Source organism: Chlorocebus sabaeus, chromosome 21 (assembly GCF_047675955.1).
Source record: "Chlorocebus sabaeus isolate Y175 chromosome 21, mChlSab1.0.hap1, whole genome shotgun sequence".
NCBI classification, from domain to species: domain Eukaryota; kingdom Metazoa; phylum Chordata; class Mammalia; order Primates; family Cercopithecidae; genus Chlorocebus; species Chlorocebus sabaeus.
Window position 1 is genome coordinate 17,504,440 of NC_132924.1, and position 23,015 is coordinate 17,527,454.

Sequence of the window (23,015 nt, forward strand, 5' to 3'; positions counted from 1 at the left end):
TATTTCTTCCTTTCCAGGAAGTGTATCTTTTATTTCCCTTTCTTGCCTTATTATGTTAGCTAGGACTTCCAGTAAGATGTTGAATAGCAGTGGTGAAAGGGAACATACTTGGTTTGTTCCTAGTCTTAGTGGAAAGTATCCAGTTTCTCACCATGAAGTATGGTATAAACTGTAGGTCTTTTGTAGATTTTTTAAAAATCAAGTTTAGAAAGCTCCACTGTATTCCTAGTTTGCTGAGAGTTTTTAATCGTGAAACTGTGTTGGATTTTTGTCAGATGCTTTTTTTGCATGTATTGATATAGTCGTGTGATTTTTCCTCTTTACCCTGTTGACGCATTGGATTATAGTAAATAATTTTTGAATATTGATACCTGGGATAAATCCCGCATGATCATGATACATAATTCTTTTTATACATTGTTGGATTCAATTTGGTAATATTTTGTTGAGAATTTTTGCATCTGTGTTCATGTGAAATTTTGGTCTGTGTATTTCTTTTCTTTAAATAATGTCTTTGTCTGGTTTTAGTATTAGGGTAATGCTAATACTCGTGGAATGAATTAGCAAGTATTCTTGCTGCTTCTATTTTCTAAAAGAGATTTTAGAAGATCGATATGATTTCTTCTTTACATGTTTGGTAGAATTCGCCAATGAACCAATCTGGGCCTGGTGCTTTCTGTTTTGGAAAATTATTAGTCACTCATTCAATTTCTTTTAGAGATTCAGTCCTATTTACATTATATTATCTATATCTCATTGTGTGAGTCTTAGAGGATTGTATCGTTCAAGGAGTTGGTTCATATTATCTAGGCTATCAAATTTATGGCCATAGAGTTTTTCATAGTATTTCTCTATTAGTCTTTTAATATCCATGGGATCTGTGGTGGTGCCCCCACTTTTATTTCTGGTATTAGTAATTTGCCTCTTTTCTCTTTTTTTCTTAGTTAACCTGATTAGCAGGTTTCTAATTTTATTGATCTTCTCAAATAACTAGCTTTTGACTTTGTTGATTTTCTGTATCAATTTCTTGTTTGCACAATTCATTGATTTGTGCTCTAGTTTTTATTCTTTTTTTCTGCTTACTTTGGATTTAATTTGCCTTTCTTTTTCTGGTTTCTTAAGGTGGAAGCTTAAATTACTGATTTTAGATTTTTCTTTTCTTCTTTTCTTTTTTTTTTTTTTTTGAGACAGAGTCTGGCTCTGTCACCAGGCTGGAATGCAGTGACGCAATCTCGGCTCATTGCAACTTCCGACTTCCTGGTTCAAGCGATTCTCATGCCTCAGTCTCCTAAGTAGCTGGGATTACAGGCATGCACCACCACGCCCAGCTAGATTTTGTATTTTTAGTAGAGACAGGGTTTCACCATGTTGGCCAGGCTGGTCTCGAACTCCTGACCTCAGGTGATCCGCCCGCCTCGGCCTCCCAAAGTGCTGGGATTACAGGCGTGAGCCACTGTGCCTGGCCTCTTCTTTTCAAAATGTATGCACTTGATGCTATAAATTTTCCTCTAAAAATTACTTTTGACCAGGTGCACCCGTATTATGGCTTACACCCGTAATCCCAGTACTTTGGGAGGACAAGGTGGGAGTATCACCTGGTTCAAGACTGGCCTGGGAAACATAGCAAAATCCTGTTTCTAAACAAACAAACAAGCAAACAAACAAATCGCGGGGCATGGTGGTGTGTGCCTGTAGTCCTATCTACTCAGGAGGCTGAGGCGGGAGGATCATTTGAGCCTAGGAGTTCAAGACTGCAGTGGGCTATGATTGTGTCACTGCACTCCAGCCTGCATGACAGAGTGAGACCTTGTCCCTAAAAAATAAATAAATAATAAAGACTACCTTTGCTGCATTCTATAAATTTTGATAAGTTGTATTTTCATTTAGTTCAAAATATTTTAAAATTTCCCTTGACATTTTTTCTTTTGTCTGTGTGTCATTTAGAAGTGTGGTGTTTCCATGTATTTTGGGCTTTTCCAGCTATCTTTCTGTTACTGATTTCTAATGTAATTCCGTTGCAGTCTGAGAGCATACTTTGTATTACTATTATTTTAAATGTATGAGGATGTGTTTATGGCCCAAAATGCGGTCTATCTTGGTGATTGTTCCATGTGAGCTTGAGAAGAAAATGTGTTCTGCTGTTGTTGGATGAAGTAGTCTGTAGATGTCCATTAGAGCTAGTTGATTGATGAAGCTGTTGAGTTCAATCATGTCCTTACTGATTTTCTGCCTGCTGGATCTGTCCATTTCTGATAGAGTTGTGTTGAAGTCACCAACAATGATAGTGGAATCCTCTTTTTATCCTTACAGTTCCATCAGTTTTTGCCTCACATATTTTGATGCTCTGTGTTAGGTACGCACATGTTTAGGACTGCATATCATCTTAGAAAACTGACCCCTTTATTATTATGTAGTGCTCTTCTTTATTCCCAATAATTTCCCTTGTTGTAAAATCTGTTTGTTTTTTTTTTTCTGATATCAATATAGTTACTCCTAGGTGGGTGCAGTGGCTCCTGTGTGTAATCACAGCACTTTAGGAGGTCCAACTGGGAGAATCACTTGAGCCTAGGAGTTCAAGACCAGCTTGGGCACCATGGCAACACCCTGTCTCTACTATATATAGCTGGGCGTGGTGGCTTACACCTGTAATCCCAGCACCTTAGGAGGCTAAAGTGAGAGGAATGCTTGAATCTAGGAGTTTGAGACCAGTCTAGGGAGCATAGCAAGACCCTATCTCTACAAAAAATTTAAAAAATTAGCCAGCCATGGTGGCACATGCCTGTAGTCCCATCAACTTGGGAGACTGAGAGAGGAGGATTTCTTGAGCCTGGAAGGTAGAGGCACAGTGAGCCATGATTGTGACAGAGTGAGACCCTGTCTGAACAACTACACATACACACACACACACATATATACATAAAGTTACTCCAGCTTTATTTTAATTATTGTTAGCATGCTACACCTTTCTCCATTTACTTTTTTAAATTATGGTAAAACAAAATTATACATTATGTATAATTTACCATTAAAGAGTCCATTCTTTATCCATGAAAGAAATAATCATGGTTAACATTTATTGAGCATTTTACTAGGCACCAGACTATACATTGTTTTTGACTTTTCCAAAAGCTCTAAGAGATACTATTATCATCTCCATTTACAGATGAGGAGTTTTCTCAGGATCACACAATAAATGGCAGAGTCCAGAAATGGACAAAGAATGGTCAGTCGCAAATTATTGATCCTAAAACGATTATTTTCTCTAATTCATGTAGACAGTTCAGTTATGTGTATTTTGATTTGGCTAATCAAAATTATTCTTTTTATTTATTTTTAATTTTTAAGTTGTGTCATGTACACATAAAAATTTTACTATCTTAACCATTTCTAAGGATACAATTCAGTGACATTAAGTATATTCACATTGTTGTGCTGCCATCACCACAATCATTGTCCAAGATTTTTTCATCTTCCCCAACTGAAATTCTGTACCCACTAAAAACTGACTTCCCCTTCTCTCCTCACTCCAGCAACCACTGTTCTACTTTCTCTCTATGAATTTGCCTATTCTAGGTATCCCATATAAAGGGAATCATGTGGTATTTGTGTCTTTTGTGACTGGTTTATTTCACTTAGCGTAATGTCCTCAAGATACGTCTATGTTGTAGACATGATTTCCTTCCTTTTCAAGGCTGAATAATATTCATTGTATATATAGACCACACTTTATTTATCCATTCTTCTGTCAATGGGCATTTGAGTTGCTTCTACTTTTGACTATTGTGAATAATGCTGCTATGAATATTGTATACAAGTATCTGTTTGAGTCCCTGCTTTACATTTTTTTTGGATCCACCTTGGAGTGGAATTGCTGGATCATATGGTAATTCTATGTTTAACTTTCTGAGGAGCTGCCAAACTGTTTTTCACAGTGGCTGCAACATTTTACATTCCCACCAGCAATGCACAAGGGTTCCAAGTCCTCTACACCCTCACCAACACTTGTTATTTTCAGGCTTTTTTTAATTAAAAAAAAATTTATAATAGTCATCTTAATGGATGTGAAGTGGTAACTCATTATGGTTTTGATTTGATTTCTCTCATGGCTAGTGATGTTGAACATATTTTCAACATCTCTTATTTGCCATTTGCATATCTTCTTTGGAGAAATGTCTATTCAAGTTCTTTGCTCATTTTTTGAATTGGCTTGTTTGTTTCTTTGTTATTGACGTTTAGGAGTTCTCCTATATTTATCCGACATCAGATAGATGAGTCGCAAATATTTTATCCAATTCTGTGGGTTGTCTTTTCACTCTCTTGATAGTGTCCTTTGATGCACAAAAATTGTGCATTTTGGTGAAGTCCAATTAATTTTTTCTTTTGTTACCTGCACTTCTGATGTCATATCCGAGAAATCATTGCCAAATCCAATGTTATGAAGATTTCCACCTATGTTTTCTTCTAAGTGTTTTATAATTTTAGCCTTAAATTTAGGTCTTTGATTCATTTTCAGTTACTTTTTGTATATTGTATAAGATAAGGATCCAACTTCATTGTTTTGCATGTGAGTATCCCAGTTTCCTCATCACCACTTGTTGAAAAGACTGTCCTTTCTCCATTGAATAACCAATATATTGGTTTGTTGAAAATCAGTATATTGGAGAATTTATTTCTGGGCACTCTATTTTATTCCTTTGTTGAAAATCAGTATATTGGAGAATTTATTTCTGGGCACTCTATTTTATTCCATTGGTCTCTGTGTCTGTCCTTATGCCAGTTTCAGACCATTTTGATTATTATAGTTTTGTATTCAGGTTGGGTTTTTCGTTTTGTTTTGTTTTTGAGATGGAGTCTTACTCTGTCACCCAGGCTGTAGTGCAGTGGCATGATCTCAGCTCACTTCAATCTCCACCTTCCGGGTTCAGGTGATTTTCCTGCCTCAGCCTCCCGAGTAACTGGGATTAAAGGTGTGCACCACCATGCCCGGCTAATTTTTGTATTTTTAATAGAGAACAGGGTTTGGCCATGTTGGCCAGGCTGGTCTTGAACTCCTGACCTCAAGTGACCCACCCTCCTCGGCCTCCCAAAGTGCTGAGATTACAGGCATGAGGCACTGCATCTGGCCAGTTTTATATTAAGTTTTGCAGGAAATGTGAGTCCCCCAACTTTGTTTTTCTTTTTCAAGATTATTTTGACCATTTTTTTGTCCCTGGAGATTCCATATCAATTTTAAGATGTTTTTTTTTTTTTTCCCCTGCAAAAAAGTCATTGGCATTTTGATAGGACTTTCACTTGAATCTGTGGATATAACTTTGAGTAGTATCCATGCCTTTACTCTTCACTTATTTGTGTCTTCATATTTAAATAGGTTTCTTGTAGATGACATATAGTTTGGTCTTGTTTTTTGATCCAATAAGACAATCTCTGTCTTTTAATTTGCGTATATAGACCCATTGACATTTAAAGTGATTATTGATATAGTTGGATTGATAGCTACCACATTTGTTTCTGTTTATTATTTTTCCTTCTTTTCTTTGTTTCTTTTTTTGTCTTCTACTTTTTTTCTGCTTTCTGTGGTTTAATTGAGCATTTTATATGATTCCATTTTCTCTCCTCTCTTGCTTCTCTTAGCATTCCTCCTCTTCCTCCTCCTCCTGCTCCTCCTCCTCCTCCTCCTTCTTCTCCTTCTTTTCCTCCTCCTCCTTCTCCTTCTCCTCCTCCTCCTCGTATTCTCCTTCTTCTTTTTCCTCTCTTCCTCTTTCTCTTCTGTGGTTGTCCTAGAGTTTGCAATATACCTATATACCTCTACAACTAACCCAAGTCCACTCTCAAATAACACGATACCATTTCACAGGTAGTGAAGTAATGCAAATACCTTATAGGTTATAACAGAGTATTTCTAATTCCTCTCTCCTATCCCTGATAATGTTGCTTTCTTTCACTTATCCATAAATGATAATTACCAAATACACTGTTGGTATCATTATTTTGGACAAATTGTTATCTATTAGATCAATGAATAATTAGAAAAAAGATTTCATATTACCTTCACTTATTTCTTCTCTCAGTCTCTTCCTTTCTTTATGTAGATCCAAGTTTCTGAGCTATGTCATTTTCCTTCTTTCTGAATAATTTCTTTTAACATTTCTTATAAGGCAGGTATACTGGTGACCAATTGCCTCAATTTTTGTTTGAGAACATCTTTGTTTCTCCTTTATTTTTGATGGATAATTTCTCTGGATACAGAATTCTAGGTTGGTGGTTCATTTCTTTCAACACTTGAGATATTTTACTCCACTCTCTTCTTGTGAGCTTGAGAAGTCTGATGTAATGCTTCTTTGCCCCTTGACAAGGTAAGGTGTTTTTTGCTACTGGATTATTTCAAGATTTTCTCTTTGATTTTCTGCAGTTTGATGTGATATGACCAGGTGTACACTTTGGGGTATTTCTTCTGCTAGGAATTCTCTGAGCATCCTGGATTTGTGGTTTGGTGCCTGGCTTCAATTTTGGAAAGCCTCAGTCAACATTACTTCAAATATTTATTCTGCTTTTCCCGTTTCTTCTCCTTCTGATATTTCCATTGCGTGCGTTTATATCTTTTGTAATTTTTCCATAGTTCTTGGATTATTTTGTTTTGTTTCTTTTCATTCTGTTTTTGTCTTTGCATTTTAGTTTTAGAAGTTCCTATTGATATGTTTTCAAACTCACTGATTGGTTCTTTAGCTGTGTCTAGTCTGCATCAAAGAATTCTTTATTTCTGTTACAGCATTTTTGATTTCTAGCATTTTAACTTCCATCTCTTTACTTATATCACCCACCTGTTCTTGTATGTTGTCCGCTTCTCCCATTAAAGCCTTTAGCATGAGAATTACAGTTATTTTAGGTTTCCAGTTTGATAGTTCCCAAAAGCTTTGGTTCTGGTGCATGCTCTGTATCTTCAGACTATTTTTTCTGCCTTTTTATATGCCTTGTAGTTTTTTATTGAAAGCTGGACATGATGTACTGGGTAAAAGGGATGTGGTGAACAGGCTTTCAGTAATGTGACAGCAGGATGTTGGGGGAAAGGAAGCATTCTGTACTCCTATAATTAGGCCTCAGTATTTTAGCCAGCCTGTGCCTGCCCCTGTGCTGTGACCTTCACAAGTGCTTCTCAGTCTCTCCCTTCCACTGGCTTATGTACTACAGGGTGGCTGGAGGGGGCTGGAGTTGGGTATTTCCCTTCCCCAAGGTAGGTTTGGCTCTGATAAAGCCCCAGCAGGTTGGGCTGTAGTAAGATAATTTCTCCTGAGGGCAGGCTTTGTTAAGAAGAACAGAACGCTCTGGCATATTTCAAAATGAATACTTTTCTCCTCCCCCTGCCAGAAGCCGTGGGGAGTTTTCCTGCAGTCTTTGCTGTGAGAACCTGGTAGGGCTCCTGGAGGTAGAACTTACAAAAGTGTGGGTGCGCCCTGCTAAGGCTGCGCACCCTGGAATTCTCAGACTTGTCCACACTGAGCATTTAGCAATTTGGCAATTACAGTTTAGGTTTTCCTGCCCCAGTACTGGTTCCGTGGAGGTTTCTGCTCTGGTAAGTTGTGATTCTCCACACTTGATTTTAAAGAAAGCCTGAGAAGTGATGGTAAGTTGTAATTCTCTCTATCTGCCAATTTTGGAGGCAGCAGTTTTCCTGCAACCTCACTTCTCTGGTGGATCTAAGAAGAGTTGTTGATTTTCAGTTTGTTTAGCTTTTTGTCTGTAAGAACAGGAGTGATGACTTCCAAGCTTCTCACATGCTAGACCAATGTTTTAAGCTTTACTTTTTACATTTTTTAGGGTTTGTTTGTTTGTTTGTTTGTGTGTTTGTTTACATTTAGGTATTTTTTAAAAAATCTACCTAGAAGTTATTTTTCAGTGTCATTTGAGGTAGACACCTGTTATTCTAACACATCAACCCTGTGTAATATGTATCATCAAACCCATTTTGCAGACCAACACTAAGTTGTAAGTCCAGAATTCACCCCAGGTCTTCCTGATTCAAACCTCCCATCTTTCTAATCTCCCCTTGGCTTTTCTGAGTCCAGAATTGTGGGCCTTGATTGTCTTCCCTTGACTTTCTGCATCCCAGGTGGGACAGAAAGTGCAGCGCCTGCTGGGAAGGATACACCATCAGCATCTGCCAATCTCCATCTGTATCTGACTTTGCTGTTCCCTGGGACCTAGCTTAACTTTTGTTGGGAGGGGTGGGTACACTGCCGTAATGTCCTGGGAGGGTCCTGTTTGGTCTTACAGAGGCCAGCACCGCCATAGAATTGTCATACAAACATACACCAGCCTATATATGGCCAAGCCATGGGCAGGGTACCAAGGTAGTGAGGGTGCTGGCCTGGGTGCCCTTTGGGGAGATGAGGAGCAGAAGGCCAGGAGATGACACTTATACAAATCAGGAGGGACTGATCCAGGGCCAGGAGGTAGCCTGTTTGACTCATAGATCTTTCTAAATCACACATAGAGATCTCATGATGTGCATCCGTGGTCCCCTTCTGGTGCTCAGTGCAGACATTGCCAATCAATCCCAGGGCACATGCAGCCAAGCCCCAGCATTCCCACCATCCCTGGGCAAGCACTGCCCAGTGCCTTCTGCATGCCTGTTCTGGGCTGGTCGCCGGGACGGAGAGGGAGCAATCAGTGCCTGGGGACCAACTGTCTGTTCCATAGCCCTTTTGCTACCTGTGCGTGCCACGTCTCAGGCCACCCATCACATCAGCAGCATGCATCCCAGGATGCCTGTGCCCTTGTCCTGCCTCTTGTTGCACCCCTTCTGTCGGCCTTGTGATACACAGACAGGGGCATCTGATGTGGTCCCTTGGGGTTGGGGACTTTGGTGAGAGCAGGAGGACCCGAGAAGAGAGGCAGAGACTGGGGGTTTCCTTCCTTGGAGAGGGGTCAGCCAGGCGTGCGGGGTGCTGGGTGGGAAGAGGGAGAATTAGCTTTCTGGGGATGTGTGGAGCCTTGAGAGCCAGTTGGACCTCACCGGACCGCAGATTGCTGCTCACTGCCTTGCTGTCATTGGCTTTCTTGCCTTGAGCTCTCCAGGATGACCCAGAGGGTCCTGGCTGTAGCAGATCCTGGCAGTGGGTCTGGGCAGTATGAGACGTGAGGTCCCTGAGGCCAAAATTGAAGACAGTGTCACAGAAACAGGTCAAAAATCACACTGTTCTCCTATCCTATACAGCCAGGTACCGTCAGGCCATGGACCAGTACTGGGACCAGTACACGGACCAGGAACTGGGCTGCACAGCAGGAGATGTGCCGTGGGCAAGTCAGCATCACGGCCTGAGCTCCGCCTCCTGTCAGATCGGCGGGCGCCGGTGTTAGATTCTCATAGGAGCACGAACCCTATTGTGAACTGCGCAAGCGAGGGATCTAGGTCGCGCGCTCCTTAAAAGAATCTAACTAATGCCTGATGATGTGAGGTGGAACGGTTTCATTCTATTCAAACTATTTTCCCCTAGCCCCCGCCCCAGTCTGTGGGAAAATTGCCTTCCATAAAACCGGTCCCTGGTGCCAGAAAGGCTGGGGACCACTGCTATACAGGATTGTCAACATATGGGAGGAAAACCTGTACAGACTCAATCTGGCTGTCTGGAAGTGACCACGACCACGTTGACCCATGTGAAAATGTGGAAGCGCTCCCATGCGTCACCATTCACCTGTGAACCTCACCAGGGCATATGGGGGATTTTGTCATGAGCTTATTTGGTTAAGAAATGGCCTGTGCTCTGCTCATAGCATTGTCAAAAATGTGAAGAAAATGGTGTCTCTGAATATACTTTCCTGGCTTGACCAGATGATGAGCCGGCATTCAGTATCTGGGAGGAAATTTAGCAGAACGGTGACCAGGGACCTGGCAGGTTTGAGACTTTGAAGCACCGAAGCGAGTGGCTTCCTGCACAGGTGGATGGGAAGGGCCCTGCCCCTGAGAGAGGGGCTCTGATGGGAGGGGCGCCTGGTCCCCAGGAGGCCAAGAGGGGCAGCCACACCACTCTGCTGAGAGGGGCAGAGAGCAGAGAGTGTTCTGCTGGGGTTTTCTCGTTCTGAGATGCACCCACAAAGACCCCAGGGCAGTGGCTGCTGCTGTGGGGTGGAGCCGTCAAGTTTGGGTGTTCCTTGGATGAGCCTGTGGACATCAGGTGGATGGACAGGAGAGGTTTCTGCCCGGCTCTTGCCATGTGTTTCTTTGTTAATGTGTTCGTTTCATCAGAAGTATCTGTTGTGGCTTCAGTGAATCACACAGGGTTTCAGAAAGGGGCCAGTGTTGAGTCCTAAGAACAGAAGTTCCTTCTCCTTCCACTGCTGGCCCTCCAGAGCCTTTTTGAATAAAGATTTCTGTGGTCAAATAGGTTAAGAAAAGGATGAACCTCATACTCCCTTCTTGGAGATTCACAGTACAGATGATCCCATTAAAGGCCCTGAGAAGTCCTGCAGTTAAAGAAAGGAAGGAAGGAAGCATTGTCTAACCTATTGGTTCCCAAACTCCTTTTCTCACAGAACCCCTTTTACACCTAGCATCTGTTAATGTCCTCTGAAGCTTATGTTTGAGGAGTGTGATTTGGGAAGTGTTTGCCTGCTGTAGCTGCACACAGTGGCAGATTCCACAGGGCAGACCTGGGCTCAGCTTGCATCCTGGGCTGAACTGCATCCCCCAGAATTCATGTATGTGGAAGCCCAGTCCTCAAAATGTGACTGTATTTGGAAATAGGATAGTAGCAGATGTAATTAGTCAAGTTAGGATGAGGTCATATTGGAGATGTGACTGGCATTCTTATAAACGGGTGTTCTTGGACACAGAGACACACGCAGAGAGAATACCATGTAACTGTGAAGGCAGAGATTGGGGTGATGCATCTAGAAGCCAACTAGCACCAAGAATTGCAGGCAGCGCTGGAATCCAAGGAGAGAGGTAAGGAACAGATTCTCCCCCCAGCCCTAGGAAGGAACCAGCCCTAATCTCTGCCTTCTGGCCACCAGAACTGTAAGAAAATAGTATCTGTTGTTTAAACCGCTTGGTTGGTGGTACTTTGTTGCAGCAGCCCGAGCAAACTCATAAAGCATGGATAAGTTAGGACTTTAGCTCTCATTGGGCTCCGAAGCTGGCGGTGGGGAGCCCTTGGGCCAAAGCAGGAAAGAGCTTTGGGAACTCTCTCTGGGGCTGTATGAGCTACCCAGATTCCAAGTTTGGAAGAATTGACGTGAATTGTGCTTTTGGAAGTGAACGCTACTGAAATAACTGAAACAGTCATGGCAGGCCATTTTTGAGAAGGGAAGTTAGAGACCTCCTAAACGCTTGCTAATCGAGGAAGCACCCAGCTATCAGTGGTGTGTCAACTTGAGGGAATGTTGTTTCCTATAAGTGAGTATGTGATCTCGGTCAAAATGTGGGACTCGTGTGTGAAGTCATGTTAAATACAAAAGTCAAATACAAAATAGGAACTCCCGTGCTGATAAGGCACGTGCTTGGGTGCCGGCCCAGGCCACAGCGAGTTTGGGTCTCACAAGCAGAAATGAGTGTGTCCAGCTGCTTGTCTCCAGTAGGGTCACCTCAGACCTAGTTTTTAGAACCCAGGATGCCTGGGCCCTGAGCAGAGTGGACAACACAGCCCTGAGGGCTCGGATTGCACCTGCCTGGGGAATGTCCTGCCAGTTGCAGGGAGGAGTGCCCACCCGCCTCCCTGTGGGATGTTGCTCTGGGCCTGGGGACTCCAGCTTCTGCCTGGCGGGGCACATGCTTGTCCAAAACTCCTCAGAAGCCCAAACACTGTCCTCCCTTGCCCAAACCCCAGGGCCAGAGAGGCTGGGGATGGGTAAATACCGTGCAGGCATCCACAGGACGGTATCCACGAGCAAAGAAGTATGCAGCTGTCAGATCGTGCTGTTGAGGCTTCATTAACAGTGCGGGGGACATAGTGAGGGGACAAAGTGGAAAGTGGCAGCAAGAGCCCCCTAATTGTGTAAGAAGACACCTCCCCATGGTGCAGAGCTGCACACTTGCACACATACAAACATCGGTGGGGCCCTACTGACCATGCTGTGGGTTATGGAGGCGACGTCGACGCGTTCTGTAGACCCTCTTGTTTACTCCATAGCAAACATCATAAATCTAACAATAATACAAACATACATTCCATCTACTGTTAACGTGAGTTATGTTTTTGCATTATCGTGAGCAGAAAAATACACAAAAGAAAAAACCCACAACAACCTCAGCACTCTGTTCCATATAAAAGTTACTGTTTCCACCAAATTGCTTAGGTCAAGATTAGCATATAAAAGGACCTCCCCCTCTGGCTCTCCCAAGAGCTCATTTTAATCAAAGGTAGGAACTGTGTTTTTAAGCCAACACACAAATAAATACCAATTTGATTTAGTTTCACCCATACAGGAAAAACACGAAGGTCCGCATGAGGTCAGTGGACTTGGGCCTTCTGGGTGTCCCCCACCCCTAGCCCAGGCTTCTTCATGGAGCCCACCTGGGGCCAGCCAGGCAAGAAAGGACGTAGGTGGCCTGAGGCTGGTTTCAGAACAACCATTTATTAATTTACAGCAGGAAATAAAGCTGTCGGCCTGAGAGTGCTTCTGTGGCTGGCCCAGACTCTTCCAGAAGGACCTGCTCTGGAGGACCTGCGGGGGGAGGGAGCTGTGCTTGTTACTACGGAGACAGTGCCTGGCCCGCGTGGGGAGCATCACACGCAAAACCTGGATGGGAAATTTCGATTTACAAAACAGGTCAGCCAGACTTGGATCTTTTGCTTTTACTCAAGGCTCCTTAGCTTCTTTCTAAAATTCTAAAATTTAAGAACTTCCTGGGATTGCGTGTGGCCTTGCTGTAGATCAAAGGGGTCCCATGGCCCTTGGCCGTCACTGTTGTTGGGAATCCGAGAGGCATTTCCAGCCCATTCTGCAACATCTGAGTGAGGAGAGTGCACGCGTGTGTGTGCACACGCCTGTGAACTGCAGCCAACCTGCAAGGCTCAGGGTTGAGGCAGGCAGCCCTGGCTCGAGTGGCACAGGCCCCAGTGCTCAGGGAGGAAACTGGACGCTGTGGACATGGGCTGCCGGAGGCAGAGAGAGGAACAGGGAGAGAAGCTGCTGCCTCCGAAATTTCCTCTAAGGGAACAGAATCCAAGTGTTGAGTGGGCTAACGCGGAAGCCGCTTTGATCCTGTGTGGCCCAGCGCTGCCCTGCGGGAGCTCAGCAGCCTGTGGTGGGGATCACATGCACGAGGCAGCCCTGAGAGCCCGGGTCCCCGCCCATGCCATCCTGAGAGCAGAATCACACCGCCAGCTCTTTCTGGATGCCGGATACTGTGTTGTGGCTGGTACATGTGTCACCTCATTCTGTGTAGGGGGACAATCACTGCTGTATTACTGATGGAAGTCACCAGCCCTTATGAGGTGGCTGGGGAGGGCGCCTGAGCAAGGTCTGCGTGACCACATGGGATGCGCGGTGGGGACCCAGGGTCCAACCTTCCCTCCCTGGTGTCATTACCAAGTGTCTTAACTGGCACCCCAAGAGCCGGTAATCATGGTAACCCCCACTCTTCACCAGGGAAGGTGAGGCATGAGAGGGCCCTAGAGGGGCTGTTGTGTGGTCCTGCTGAGGGCAAGGCGAGTGAGACCCAACACCTTCCTGCTCTCTGGGCCCTCACACGAACTCCAGCCATGCTGCTCAGGGACACACCTCCTCCCAGCTCGCCAGGGAGAGGGTGGGAAGCTGGGGAGGGCCGCAGTGCGACCAGCTCCTAGTGGAGAGCGGGGCAGGCCACAGAGCCACCTGCAGTGGGGAGCTCCGTGGGGGTTGGTGGGAGCCATGGATAGTCAGCAACAGGTGGCCGGTTTCAAGTGGGGACTGGAGAGAAGAGGCAGGCATGGGGGTGGGGGGACAGCTCAGAGTTGGGAAAGCCAGGGCCTGGACCAGCAGTCTGTTGTGGAGCCAGAGAAGCCATAGACTGGATGTGAGGAGGAGACAGAGGCGGATGGGGCATCCTGCAGACAATGACGCTTCCTGCTGCCTCTGCCCGTGAAGCCCCGGGAGCCCACAGGATGCCCGTGAAACACCGACTGCCCTGGGTGGCTGCAGTCAGGGCAGCAACACTCAGCACCTCTCCTCGCAGGTGGCCTTCACCCCATTATCACGCGAGGAGGCTGAGCCCCCTGCAATAAAGGAGGTGCCCGAGCAGGTGCAGGCCACGTAGTTCTGGGGCTCCATTCTCACCATTCTTCCCCTTCTCTTTCAGGACAGGTTACCCTGGTACTGTTGATCTCACTGTAAATGAGACGGCGTTCAGAGCCTTCCACAAAGCAAGGACTCAAAGAGTGTTTTCTTGTTTTAATTAGCTTTATTTGATTTTAAAAGCACCGTAATATGCTAGGTGCCCGGGGGCCTCATGATCTGAACAGGTTATTCAAAATTGCTTTCAGCCTGGCTCAGTAGCATTCGTCCCACGCAGGCCATCATGCAGGCAACCTTGATGTTCAGATGCAGTTCGCAGCCCACAGGAACATCGACCTGGGATCCCATAGGAGCACCTCTTCCAGCTACTTCCTGCCTTTGCCCCAACCCACTGTGCCCTTGCAGCTGCCTGGGGCGGGCCACACCCAAGGGGCAGGCGTGTGGTCAGCCCTTAAGGCATTCTTTGCTGAGCCTGGGGACCATGCTGCCACCTGCTAGGCCCACCTGTGCTTCCGAACAAGAAGACAGGGTTTCGAGCCTGTCTGTGCGCTGGTGGGGAGGTGGGGAGCCTAAACTCCAGGCCTTATTTACTTGGGGTATCCCCTGGCTCTGAGCAGGGCCGTATGGCCTCATTGTAGCACAGACCCATCTACCCACAGTTCCTGGAAACCTTGGTGGGTGTCCCCTCCTGCTGGGACACTCTAGGGGCTGCTCTTCCTGTACTGCTGGGCTGGACAAGCCCTGAGGCCCAGCAGCTCCACGCTCCACAGCCCACTGTATTGCTTGCAGGTCAGTTCTTGCTCCTATATCACAGCCTAGGCACTGTGCCTGATACCTAGGTCCAGAGTATAGGGCACTCTGCCCATAGAGAGCCACTGGAAGGGGGAGCGGCAAAAGTGAACTAACCTAAGGAACATGCGAGGTGCAATATCTAAAGACCAAGCTGACTTTCTGTGCGAGCTGGGAAAGGGGGCAGCTGTTTGCATTGGATCTTGAAGGACACATAGGAGTTTGCCCTTGGAAGCAGGGACAGGCTTACGATGCAGATCTAGGCTCTTTGTCAGTGTTGTCTCTCAATGTTTATAAACTCTGGCAGGCAAGCACTGGGTTGCAAGGGAGGATGTTGATGGTGCTGGCTTCTTTGCTCTGGAGGAAGCCAGAGATGTTGGGGCCCCAGCCGTGGCCTGCATGGCTCATGCTAAACGTGTTTGTGGCCGCTTCTCAAGAGGGCTGACACTTCCAAAGGGGCTTCCTGTGACAGATTGCTGTCTGGCAAGTGGCAGAACCACTAGGAAGGGGAGGAGGCAGAGGTGGATCTGCAGCTGCCAGCCCAAGTCCCCTGGGGAGATGGCAGGATGGGTGCGGATGGACAGCCATTATGGGGAGGAGCCCCTTTCAGGGTGCTCTTTAGGGGAAGTGGTGGGTGAAGCAGGCAAATGACTGGGGTGGGAGACTTAAGCATGCATTCCTTAAGTCCCCCAGAGGAGAGAGGAGAGGGAGAGATTGGGGGCGGCGATGACATTGGGGCTCAGAGAAGGTCTGGGGCTGCAGTGAGGGACAGAAGGCGTGGGAGAGGCAGAGCCCAGGAGCAGGGTGGAGGGGGCAGTGGTGTCTTTGGGAGCCGGCCCTCCTGCTCTTCCCCCAGCTGGCCACCTTCTCCCTCTGGGGGCATCCGAGTCCCTGGGAAAGGGGACCCTGTCCTCTCTTCTTGAGGGTGCCCTCCACCCCATCTGCAAGCCTGTGTCCAAGAGCAGGGCCTTCCTTACCCCTGGGCCCTGCACCCCGGGCCCTTCCTGTGAGTGTCTGCCGGGTGCCTGGCACTGTGCCTGCCACCTCGTATGTCACTGCAGCTGTGCGGCCTGGTGCTCCCATCCTACACTCATCCCGAGGCCCCCAGCCATGCCTTCCTCCTTCCTCTGTGGGCTGCCTGGCCTCGGCCCCCTGGCTCTGGCAGTCTTACCTGTGTTCCCTGCCCCGCCTTCGCTGATTGCTGACTGCTCTGACCCAGGCCAATGGTGCAGGAGTGGCTCTGGAGCCTTCTGCAGAGGAGAAAGGGGCTGCCTGACCCAGGGAGGGGAGAGGGACCAACTGGAGGAATCCCTAGACCCACCCACCTGCTGCCAGACTCTTGGTGGTATGGTGCGTGGATGTCACGTGCTGGGGACAGCTGTGGCTTGCCGCCCTCTGCTCCTGTACCTGAGTGCGGCCAGCAGCCGGGAGCCTGCTGTGCTGGTGGGAAGCTGCACTTGGGTCTCCTCCCGGCTCCCGGAATGGGCTCACCACAGCGGTGCCTTATGGGCATCATCAGCTTGGCATAGATATGCAGTGTGTTGAACTTCCCACTGAGGGTCAGCCCTGCAGTGTGTGATCGGGTCCCAGTGCAGGGAGGCCCAGACTCCCGGCTCCCTTCAGGGCCTGGTCCAGAGCATGCAGTGGAGGCCTGCCAGGTCAGCCCTGCGGCCACTGAGGCCGCTGAGCCTTCTAGGGGTCAGAGCGTGACAGATGGTAGCTCAGGACTCGTTTCTGGAAGCTCTCACCTCTCCTGATCAAGAAGTCTGGCAAACAGCCACACAGTAGTGGCCCCAGAAAGCCCTTCTGCTTGGTCATATGGATGGGGAAACTGAGGCTCAGAGAGCTATGTCACCCTGTCTAACCAGGATTGAAGCCAGACCAGGCAAAAAGCCCATGGTCTTTGCCCTCACCTCAATCTCCCAAGTTAATGTCATATGTTAAAAACAATAATCCTTTCTTTATATTTTTCTTTAAAAACATTTTGAGAACATAACTGATGCACATGGTGAAAAAATCAAGCAGAGCAAGAGAATGTGGAGTGAACAGTGAGCGCCCCCGCGGCGTCTCCCCCCGCTGCGTCATCTCCCCCCGCCACGCCTGCCCCTGCCGCGTCTCCCCCCCACATCTCCTGAGGCAGCCCCTGTCCCTGTTCACGGGTTGACTTTAAAAAGCTAAGATGCAGCTCAGCGGCCGCCCAAGCACAATCACTGCTCATAAGACCTGAGTCATTAAGAAAATGTTCAATTAGATTTAGTGTAATTATTTATCTTTCTGAGGAATTGAACAGTACTCTTTTACAAAGATTTATCTCCACGAAGGACTGTAGATAAAACAGTGCTCATATGTAAGATGCTCCTCTTCCACCACGCAGAGTCCTTGGCCTGCACTCCCGTGTGGGTTTCTCAGGCTGTCCAGGCCGAGGAAGCTGTCTGGGAGGGGAGGCTGTTCCTGTAGCGGGAAGGCTGGGCACTTTGCAGGTGCAGACACGGGAGGGCTGTGCATGCTCAGGTTTGCACTGGTGGGTGCCTGCCTGGTGGTGGGCTTCCTCCAAGCCCCCCTTTCTCCCAGCGCCAGCCTGAGAGCATCCGCTGGCCCTCTGTCTGGACTCAGACCCTTCATGTGACATTTCTTGTCCAGGCCCCTTGCTTTACATGTGCTGTTCTTAGAAAATAATCTGAAATCAAATTAAATCAACCGTGGTGACTAGTCAGATTCTTCGGTGCCTCCTGGTGGGCACTGGCCCCCTCCCCTCCTGCCTCATAGGCTCTGTGGCTCCCATTGGGTGGCACTGACTCCCTCAGGGCGCCCTGAAGCTGGGGCAGGAGCTCCTCCGCAGGCCAGGCTTTGTGGGGTACGTTCAGGGCCTCTTCTCAATGGCCTCAGCAGCCTTAACCGGATTCCTTCCATGTGTATCTTGGGCTCTGGACCATGGTTGGTGCTGGTCAGCTCCCTCTGTCCCCCATCCCTCCTCCCCTCTCCCTACCCCCAGGCTGCCAGTTCGTGAATATCCCTTTGCCCCTACCCTGGGCCTCCATGGCCTCTGCGATGACACCTGGACAGTGGAGGATCTCAGGACCCTCTCCTCCAGCTTTGCAGTTTAACGATGTGATGTTTCTCCCTCCCTACAAAACTTTCCTTGAGTCTCCATGTCCGACCACACCAAATCCCAATATAACTGCCCTCTGGAGCTGGGCCTTCCAGACAAGGCCAGCTTCATTTCCCTCTGGGGAGGACTCAGCAGGGCCTCATGGATGTGGTACAGAGCCCCTGAGGATGCCTGCTGAGAGATCTGTGGACGTAGACTCTTGGTCCAGCCAACCCACAAGGATACAGGCTTGTGGGTCACACAGAAGCTGAACGGGGCCTATCCGCCGCCCTCCCAAGGGCCTGACCGATCCTCCTTCTCTGCACAGCCCCCCAGGGCGTGCCATCTGCCAGGGCTCTGCCAGCCGTCAGGAAGCCGGCCTCTATTCTGCTGGTGTTGAGTAGGGCCAGCTGAGAGTGGCTTGTGAGGAGCACCCACTTCCTCACAGTTTCTGACTCACAGCCATCTACCCAAGGCCGGGCTGATGGCTAAATGCTTAATGGGGAGTGTTTATGGGGAGATTAATCCACTCTCTCTCTTTCTCCTTGTCTGTCTCTGTCTCTGTCTCTCGCTCCCCCATTTTCCTCCCCAGGGGGGCTTTCTCTGTGGTCCGACGCTGTGTCAAGCTCTGCACCGGCCATGAGTATGCAGCCAAGATCATCAACACCAAGAAGCTGTCAGCCAGAGGTAGGGCATGGGGAGTGTCCTGCGCAGCTGCTGTCAGGCTGGGGCAGGGGCTTTGGAGGCCGTGCCCTGTGGACTGGGCAGCAGGTCCCTCCCGGACTTGGCCAGCACTTGGCCCACCTGGCCTGTGACTCCACGCACAGATGCAGTGGGTTCCTGGAGTGGAGGCTGTGGCACAGGGAGGCACAGGAGTGTTGGGGACTTGAGGGCACCTCTGGCCTGGTGGGGCCTGGGCTGGTGGGGGTGCTGAGGGACCCTCAGACCCCTGGATTCACCTTTGTGCTCTGGTTAGGGTGTTCTCAGGGCCCCCCTTCACCTCCCCTTCCCAAGTGTATTGGGGTCTCTGTCCCCAGAGCTGGAGGGGGAGAGGTTCAAGGTGGCCAGGCCGCCATGGTGGTTGGGTGATGTCATCTGCCCTGAGAGCCGTGGGCCGAACGAGAGCTCAGTGACAAAGTTTCGGGTGACCAGGCAGTGCTGCGGTTGGCCATCTGCTTTCTGACAGCAGAGTCCTGGCGTCATGGCCAACTGGGAGGTGACCCGGCAGTTTCTTAACTAACAGAGCCCAAGTCTTATACACAGTGGCAGGGCACTCCCGCCTGCCCTGGGAGGGCTTCTCAGACACGCGGGGTGTGTGCGAGGAAGGGCCTCGAGTGGTGCTGGCCCCAGGTGGCCCTCGGCGTGTGGATGTGCCTCCCGAGCCCTGCTGGCCATGGTCAGCTCTGGGCACTGCAGGTGGTGATGGAGCAGACAGGCCCCTGCCCTCGTGGGGTCTCCCTGCCCTCACGGGGTCTCCCTGCCCTTGTGCTGTCCTTGTCCCGTGGGGCAGGTCAAGGACAAATAACACGCAAAGTCAGCACACAGCAAATCTGATGGTGATGGGCAGAGGCATCCTGGGGCAGCTGTTGTGGTTGGAGCACAGATCTGAGGAGGCGATGGGGAGGGACTAGCGCAGGGGTCCTGCTGGAGCCCCAAGGTGGGGTGTGCCAGAGCGCCAGGTGAGGCTGTGGAGGTGGGTGCGGGTGGGTGGGCTGCCTCACTGAGGTGGCAGCCCCATGTCACTGCCCCGTACGGTGCGGGTCCATGGAGGAGGGACCGGCCGGATGATGCCCTGGTAGAGGGAGCCAAGCGAAGCCCCTGTCTGCTGCTCTCAGCCCCTCCCCTCCCAGGGCACTGCCAGCAGCCTTGATTAGCATCCAGGCACAAATCTGAGCTAATTGGGAGCTGGAGAGGCCCTGACCTATCTGGCCAGGCTGCCAGATGCTGAGGGCCTAATGTGGGCAGAGACGGGCCTCCTCTGGGTTGGTGGGAGAGCTGCCTACTGTCTGTGGCCTGCAGTTTACAGTGATCCGGCCACCTGTGGGGGCGGGCATGTGCGATTTGTGGAGCGATGTGTCGGCGTTGTTTGAGCGACTGCTGTGTACTAGGCCATCAGTGTTTCCCCTTCTTGGGAGCATTCTCTGACACCAGGCTGTGGGGAGGTCCTTTAGGCTGCAGAAGGACCTGCTCCTGTCCCAGCCCTTGTCTGCCTCCTTGTCACTGAGCCATGAAGGGGCTTGGGGGTGCCCGGGACTTGGGGGTGCCCAGGGCTGGGTCAGTCCCCCTGTGGGTGTCCCAGCCCACGAGGGGCCATGGGAGGGTGACACTGCAGAAGGTTCAGCAGGGACACTGAGGAGTGGGCTGGGGCAGGTCCAGAGGCTCCCAACCATTCCCCACACATTGTGGGGGCCTGGGTTTCCCTACTGCCCTGTGCCTCCACCTGCTGGTCAGCTCTGTTGGCCCCCTGGGGCCCATCCTGTGGTGGGGTGGGTGGGCCAGGCTGTGTTCCAGGACCTAGGGCAGTCAGCTTGTTTTTTCTTGATCAAGACACAGAACTGGTCGTAAGTGGGCGGTGCTCAGTTGTGCCTGTGGCCAGTTCCTGTGGGTCTCTGAGAGACATCCCTGAGGCCTGGACATTCCCTGCCTGTCACAGGGCACCACGGAGAGGAGGTCTGTGTGTGTGTGAGCATACCTACGCATGTTCACACATGTGTCTATGCACACATGCATGTGTAGGCGCATGTGTGGAACATGATGGAGCCTCTGGAATGGGACTGTCTGGCCCTCCGGCAGTTAGGCTGGGACCAGCCCAAGCTGAGCTGGGGGAATGAGAGGCCCTCCCAGGTCCTGCTTGGGAAGATGCGTCAGGGAATCCAGGGGCCTGGAGCGAGGGAGGTGGGGGTCCTGGAAGTGGCCCCTGGCTGGGAGAGCAGTGGGTGGAGGTGAAGGCCACTTGCTCCAAGAGTCAGCTTCGATGAGCTCCAGGTTGTTTGGACAAGCAGGTGGGAGGAGGAGGGAGTGACCTCTGTAGCCAGGATTTCAGTCCAGACTCAGGAGGGATGTCCAGGAAGCCTCCAGGTACTGAGCCGTGTGGTTGAGGCAAGAGGGGACACCAGCCTGAGTGTGTCATTATGGGTGAGACCAAGGGTGATTGGGGCGCTGGGGGGCAGATGTCGCCGGGAGCAGAGGGCAGGAAGCTGCTGATGCCGAGAGGCCTGGCCAGGGTCCTGGGGTGTCTGCTGAGTGCACAGACCCTGAATGGGCGGCCATACCACGACCACAGGATCTGAGCTGCCTCTGCTGTCCTCCAAACCTGTGCTGCTGGGAGTCGTGGGTCAGTGTGGTCATCTGCGATGGCCACATTTTCCCCGTGACCACCCAGGGACTGCTGCTGGCTTGAGCCCAGGTATGGGGATGATCGAGTGTGGGCCACAGCCTGCTGTTCTCCTGGCCTCAGGGAGCAGCTCATATGTCATGTGACTGCCCCATCATGGATGAAGACCCACACGTGTCTGGTGGCCCCGCTGAACCCTCAGTCCTGGCACTGCCCAGTGCAGCCTTTCTCTAGCAGGCTTGAAACTGAGATGCCAGGGATGGCACAGGTCCCATGGCCACCCTGTGATGACAGCAATCATGTTAAAGCTGGCACCTCCCGCGTGCTTGCTGTGTGCCCTGCACGGAGCCCAGGAGGCTTCTGTGTTCCCTGATGTTCTGTGGCTGGCACTGGTGGAGGCACTAGTGTGAAATGTTCTGGAGGGGTAGGGGGAGTATCACCCAGCACAAAGGTGGATCCCTAAGCCAGGAAGAGCAGGAACCTCAAACACCTCACGTTGGAGCCTCCCAGGCACCCCCTCTCCCTCATCCCTCTCCTGATTTTATGCTCATCCCTGCCTCGTTTCTCTGTTGTTTTGCCACATGGGCGTTTCACCCGCTTGTGTCTGAGCCTGAAAGTGGAGTTGTGCTGCCACTGCGACCTGCCTTGTGCTTGGGTGATGTTCTGGGGTGTGTCCGTGGGATGGATCCCTTCCCACTGCTGTGCGATGTTCTGTTGAACAAAGGCTGCTACTTTTCTGGCTCTAGTTAATTGCTGATGACGCTGGCAGACCCACTGAGACCCCACACTCGGGAGGAGCTCCATGACATGTGTCAGTGAATTCAGTTTGGCAAAAATGTTGCTTGCCGGTCAACTTGGTATTTTAAAAGCCTGTGCAAATGTATTAGCCTCGGAAACCAGAACCATAGCTGGCTGTCTCCCTCCTGCTTTTCCATCTGTCCCTGAAGGTCAGCAGCCACTCCTACCCACCTTGGGCCCTTCCTTATCAGGGACCTCCAAAGCCTTGTCCACGTAGACCTGCAGCCCTGATATGCACTTCCCAGGGCCATACATGTGAGGCAGCACCACCTCGTGCCCTGTGGCCTGGTGACACATGTGTGCAGTGTGGGCCCTCTCTCCACAGATTGAGTCCCGTGGGGCCTTCCCTCCCTCCTGGATGCCGGGCCCACACCCGTGGGCCCATGCAGGGCAGCACTGTGCTGCCAGCCTCTCCTTTGGGATCACTTTGTCCCTGCCTGCTTCTCCTCGGCCAGGGACCGTGGGGCATGTCAGACCCAGGGCTTCCTGGCCACTCTGCACATTCTGCTTCATTCCTCAATTGTGTAAGACCTTAGGAGGAGAGAGGAACCCCTTTAGACACGCCCTAGGCATAGACTCTCACTCTTCTAACAGGTTTACACTGAGGACACGGAGATGAGCAGATACAGCCTGAAACCAGCAGTGACAACACTGTGTGCTGGGTGGGGCCCTGGAGAGGCAGTCCTGAGGGGTCGGAGCAAGTCACTCCAAAAGTTGTGTTGCATGGGCGTTGAAGGATGAGTAGGAGTTTGTTAGGGTCAAGCAGAAAACCACCCGAGTATGATTCTGTGGAATTAC

General features: G+C 49.8%; 1 protein-coding gene across 16 annotated transcripts in view; it reads left to right on the forward strand.

The window, feature by feature from the left end:
- The window catches only part of CAMK2B (calcium/calmodulin dependent protein kinase II beta), a 110,343-nt gene that overhangs the window by 22,374 nt on the left and 64,954 nt on the right, over nt 1-23,015 (forward strand). For 13 of the 16 annotated variants that reach the window (XM_007981449.3, XM_007981451.3, XM_007981453.3 and 10 more), the window contains exon 2: nt 18,678-18,772. The exons of 1 other annotated variant lie outside the window; for it this stretch is intronic. In XM_007981449.3, coding sequence (XP_007979640.1) covers nt 18,678-18,772 — 95 coding nt within the window. Of the gene's footprint in view, nt 1-10,827; nt 10,940-12,580; nt 12,763-18,677; nt 18,773-23,015 lie in introns of those variants that run through there. 2 more of the 16 variants (XM_073008898.1, XM_073008906.1) reach the window with 2 other exon arrangements.